This window comes from Aptenodytes forsteri, unplaced genomic scaffold, assembly GCF_000699145.1.
Source record: "Aptenodytes forsteri isolate BGI_AS27 unplaced genomic scaffold, ASM69914v1 Scaffold51, whole genome shotgun sequence".
In the NCBI taxonomy this organism is placed as follows: Eukaryota; Metazoa; Chordata; class Aves; order Sphenisciformes; family Spheniscidae; genus Aptenodytes; species Aptenodytes forsteri.
The window spans coordinates 4,659,443-4,664,667 of NW_008795495.1; the positions used below are offsets into that span (position 1 = coordinate 4,659,443).

Here is a 5,225-nt window from a genome sequence, read left to right on the forward strand (position 1 = left end):
GCGGCTCAAACCGCCGAACCCGGGCCTCACAGCACCCTCCCTCCTCTGCCTCCTCCTCCTGCTGCGCCTGCGCTGTTGTGCGCCGGCGCGGCCTCCGTCGTGCAGCCGCCCGCACCTGGGGGGCTCGCAGGGCCTGCGCTCCGCGGTCCCCCACAGCCGGCACCCCGGGGGCTGAGCCCGCCGCGGGGGTCTGGCACGCCGTGCGCAATTCCTTGCAGGCACTAGGTGCTCTCCCTCCTGCCTACAAAGTGTAGGCGGGGATGAGTTTTAAACGTCAGGGGGAAGTCTGGAAAAAAAACACAATTGGATGCTCCTTTAGCTTTAAACAGAACGGGCTCGGCCGTCTTTTAGGTCTCATTTCTGTTCTGGCCTGCTTACCGCAGCGGAGCAGTAACGCAGAGAAGGTGCTGCTCGCTGACCCCCGCAATGCTGTTACCCGTCTGCATTCCTGTAGCTTGCCTGAAAGTTGCTCTGCTTCCAGTAGGACCCTACAAAGGCTCAGCAGTGTACGTGTGAGGTTGGTTTTTTGTTTTACCCATAGGACTGTAATGGTGTAATGAATATACTGCTTTGAAAGCCAAAAAAAGTGGAATTTGGGTAGAGGCCAGCAGTACTGCTGGGACCCGATGCTGTTTGTTTCAGTGATACTCGTCAGACTCACGTACCCCTTTTGGCTCCCTTAACCTTCTATTGTGCTCTAGGGAGTGGCTCCGTTTTACCAGGAAAACCAAGGAGTTTCTTTGGAAAACCAAACCTACCTTCTTGCACCTACTCCCAGCTTAGTCATTAAGGCATCGCCCTAGGGAACCAAAGGGCTTCCTTGGGCCAAGGCAGAAGTTCATCCCTAGTCTCCTCCTTACAACTCAGCACACAAACGCTACACTGGAGACCAGATGTACTTAATTTTAGCAAGGTCTTTTAGCTCTTTAGTCCATTTTTCATCAGCTCCTTCTCTTACAATAATAAGAAACTTGGGCTTAATAATGAAAATCTACATTTTTACTGGACCAGAGGGATGATCTTGTAGGAAAATGAGAGTGTCTTCCAAAAATTTGGAGTACAGGAGTTCTGCAGGGGACACAACAGTGCATAGCCTGGGAAGAGCAAAAATGGCATATGAAAGCAAAGTCTCTGTAGCAAAATGCATTCAGCTGTATACTGCGAGGTCAGGAGTCTGTGTGGGATGATGGATAGGGAGATTCTTGAACAGGAAAGGGCCAAGATAGGGGAACTCCCTGCATAAGGGCAGACTGCTGTCTGCTGGGTAATGCTTTGTTCCAAATAAATGCAGGGCTACAGCTCTGTTTCCACCACAGCCCACACTCTGCCTCTCAGGATTGAACAGGACTGCAGTGCAACTCCAGCTCGGAAAGCCCTCGATTGCCTGACCACCTAATCCACAACCATACGCTGGAAGATCCCTCTCAGCTCAAAACACTTGTGGAGTTAGAGCTCTGTACAGCACCAAGACCTCACCTTACTCTCCAGGCTGAGTAGGACCCCAGGGAAATTCCAGTGGACGCATCTCAACCCAGAGAAATACAAAACATGTTTGGTGAGAGTGGAGCGCTTACTGGCACAGGACTCCCTGGGCTCAGCTGCAGGAGAACGGAAAGGTTGGTTAGGTTTGGGGATAGGGGAACTGAGAGTCTCCTCATGCCTGAGAGCTATGAAGAGGCTGCTGTCTGGATGGAGTTTAAGTTCAATGCATGTTTGGAGATAGAGCAGATTCCCAAACTCTCCTGTGTGTTAGGGCCAGGGTTAACATTGGAGCTAGAGAACTGAGCGCCTTCAGAGCTGGAATTCCCTGCTCCTTTCTGTCCTGACTTACTGACTAGTCTTCCTGGATGAACCCTGGACCTGAATTGTCGGTAGCCTCATCTCCAGTCTTGTTTCTGGTCCTGTCTCTTGGGTGGACCTCAGACTCCCATTTTAGGTAACCCTTTTTCCTGGATGGATCTTGGACTTGACTGGGATGTGGTAACTGCCCCGGCTCTGTGCCATCATCTAGCTCCAACTTGCTCATGCCATGTCCCTACCCCAGCTCTGTGACCTTGTCATGGCCCTCTGTGTCTGTCTTAGGTCCATGTTTTCATCCCAGCTCATGACATATTCCTGCCCTGGCTCTGCATCACCCTGAAACTGCACATGATGACTCTTCTCTGGCCTGAGTCCACAACAGAAAATAGCAAATAGCATTGTTTTGTTGCAAATAGCAACAAAAGCACTTCACAAGCAGTACACCTCTGAAGCCAGATCTTCGTAAGGTGTGAGGACTCACCTTGATGGGAGGAGAAGCTGCTGTCAGGGCCCTGAGTGCATTAATAGCCCTTAATTACCTTGGCCAGCCTCAGCTGGGGCCTCCACCCACACACCCTCTGGCCACTGACTCATGGGCTCCATGTAAACTTAGGCCTGGACATCCAGACATGACCTGAGCTATGCATGTCCAGTCCTGTCTCCTGTTGTCCTGACATACAGGCTGGTCTTCCTGCACAGACTGTGGACCTCTGCTACAGGTAGCCTCATCTTCAGTCCTGCCTCCTGGATGGACCTTGGACACATATTATAGGTAGTCCGTCCTGTCTCTTGGCTGGACCCTGGGCTTGACTCTACCTTGCTGTGTCTGGGGTTGTTGGTGGATCCAGCCACTACTACATACCTGTTCCCATTCAGAAACTTCAGGACTGCACTGTGGTCATTGAGGTCACTGCCCTTGCCTGCACCATGGTCACCTCTGCTCCTGGCTTATCCTCCTGTGAAAAGCAGCCCTACTCCTGCTGCTCGCTGACACCCCTAGAGCTAGCATAAATGACAAAAGTTGTTACCTGACTTCAGATAAACATGTATTTGAAGTGGAGAAGAGGATTCACTGCTCTGCTACGTGGCAGCATCAGAGTTAGGGTGCCAGGGCACAGCGAGGGCTGGCTGCTCCCCAGGGGGAGCCGAGCATGATAACAGGGCAAGTGGAGGCAGGTGCCTCACCAGCCTGGCCCAGTCCCAACCCCCCGAGCAAGGTGAGCAGGGCAGCTCTGGTGATGGCAGTGAGGTTCCACCAAGAGTACGATCACTAGGCAAGTCCGTGGTGATGAGGTAGATCCAAGGTCAAGCTGGGGAGACATGCATGCGCCAGGGTCTGCATCAACAGGGCTGGGCCCAGGCATGGCTGCAGTGTAGCTCAGGTGAGAGTCAAGAGCCTCAGCTTAAAGGCAGCTCCCCAGGAAAGGAGCAGGGAGGCCCTGCTGAAGTGTTCCACCAGAGCTGTTTGGGAGAGCCTAGGCAGGAGCAGTTTCTGGCTTTCTTCGCAACAGTTCTTATCAGACCTTGAGCAAACAGCTACACAACCTGAAGGGGACAAGCACGCCCTGGGCCTTGACGTACTGTGCCCTTCAGTACGTCAGTACTCGTTGAATTACATCTCTGTCCTGGACCCCAACCCTTTTCTTACTGCTCAGGATTTGAGAAAGATGTTTTCTCTAGTGGAAATCCTGCTCTGAAGGGCCTTAGTTGCCTAATGACAGATTCTCAGATTAGCTTGAATTTGACTTGGGTAGCTCTTTGTATTTCACAGACTGCATCCAGTTGACTCATCAATTCACTTACCCCTACTCTGCAGCAGATCCCAGAGAGTCCCTCTCAGCTCAAAACTCGTGATGAACTTCATCTGCGTCCTTATCCCAGCTCTTATTCTATCTCTCAGCCTTCAGCAGAGCCCCTCTGGAATTCCAGCTTGGAATTAAATCATTTCCCTCACCTGCCCCTTAAGCTGCCAGGCAAAGCAGGGGCTGCTCTGCAGTCCCAAATGCTCACTGAACTGCACGTCTGTCCTGAGCACAGCCCTCATCCTAGCTCTCAGGGTTCAGGAGGACTTGAGGGGAACCCTTAGCCCTACGTTAACACAGTCACAAAGCCCAGCCATTCTCCTTTCCCATAGAAAAAGACATGGCTTTCTCCCACCCCACCTCACAGTTCAGGTTGCATCTCAGGCTACATAGCAGAGTATAGGTGCAGAGGAGTCCTGTATCTGGCTCCTTTTCTCAAGATTTCTTTCATACCCCTCAAAAAGGTGGGGAGGATGGACCTCAGACTGATGAACTTCTGTCTTTCAGACTGGCTTCAATATGACTTCAGGTAATGTTTGTATTTCTCAGTGTGCATCCAGCTGACTCAACAGCTAGCATATGCCAGTGTAAGTATATAAAAAAACTGCGAGCAGTAAAACTGCCAGCTGTGTAGTTTTGTCTATTGCAATCCATATATATAACCGTAACTTTCTTACTGAATGGCATATTGCCAGTATATAGGCTGGCAGATGTGCAGCTGAGGGTGTAAGCACCATCCAGAGAAGCCCATTTTCATGAGCTAGGAGCTGTTAGTTCAGGTTCAACAGCCTCTTTGCTGTGACTATTACAGTGTGATGACTCACGTAGATGTTCAAAACCAAACTAGCTGTTCAAAACTGCAACTTTTGGCTGCAGCAGCAGGGTTTGTTTTCCCCTTTCTCCTCTGCTCCTTCCATCCTGTCGCTTTCAAGGGCAGAGATGGAGAAGGTATTGTTTTATAACGGGAAATCACCGAGAGTCTTCTTCATTGTTTCAGGAAAATGTTCGGTTTTCACTAATCAAAAGAAAATACTCTGGGAAATGAGAAAAATTTAGGAATCCTGTCAACTCCAGAGGTTGATCTTTGTAGTCAGTCTCAATCTGTCCTCTAAGCCTGCTAGTGGACAAAGACGCAGATCATCTCTGTGGGTTTATAAAGGGCACTTCGACATGTTTCTGGATAAGAAACGAGACAGTTGCTGGCTCAGAAATTGCTGACGTGAGCTTTTCAGCTCAAGTATATTCATTCACAAATGTATTAGTCATTTATTTTCTATGTTAAAATACGGTTCATGACATAACTGTATGAGAGGAAAAAACAGAGTACTGTGCTGCAAAAGTTTCCTGTGGGATGCAATGAAGTGAGATACAAAAATGCTACTAAAATGAAAAAAAAAATCAATAGCTTTGCCATCTTAGTCATTTGACCCAACACCTTCAGCAACCACAGCAGTGCCTGAATGGAGACTTAATAGTCCAAACTGCAAACATATGCTGAGCCAGGACTAATAACCAGTTCATGCTGTATTTCTAGTTTGGCTAACGAGCAGTTATGGCACCTTCATTATGTCATAGAATCATAGAATCATTAAGGTTGGAAAAGACCTCTAAGATCATCGAGTC

The 5,225-nt window shown here is 49.5% G+C and overlaps 1 protein-coding gene across 1 annotated transcript in view; it reads right to left on the reverse strand.

Annotated features, from left to right (window-relative positions):
- The window catches only part of LOC103900950 (ES1 protein homolog, mitochondrial), a 13,297-nt gene that overhangs the window by 6,270 nt on the left and 1,802 nt on the right, over positions 1–5,225 (reverse strand). Inside the window, exon 2 of the mRNA XM_009281746.1 lies at positions 12–241. Within this exon, the coding sequence (XP_009280021.1) occupies positions 12–241 (230 nt within the window). The remainder of the gene's footprint in view (positions 1–11; positions 242–5,225) is intronic.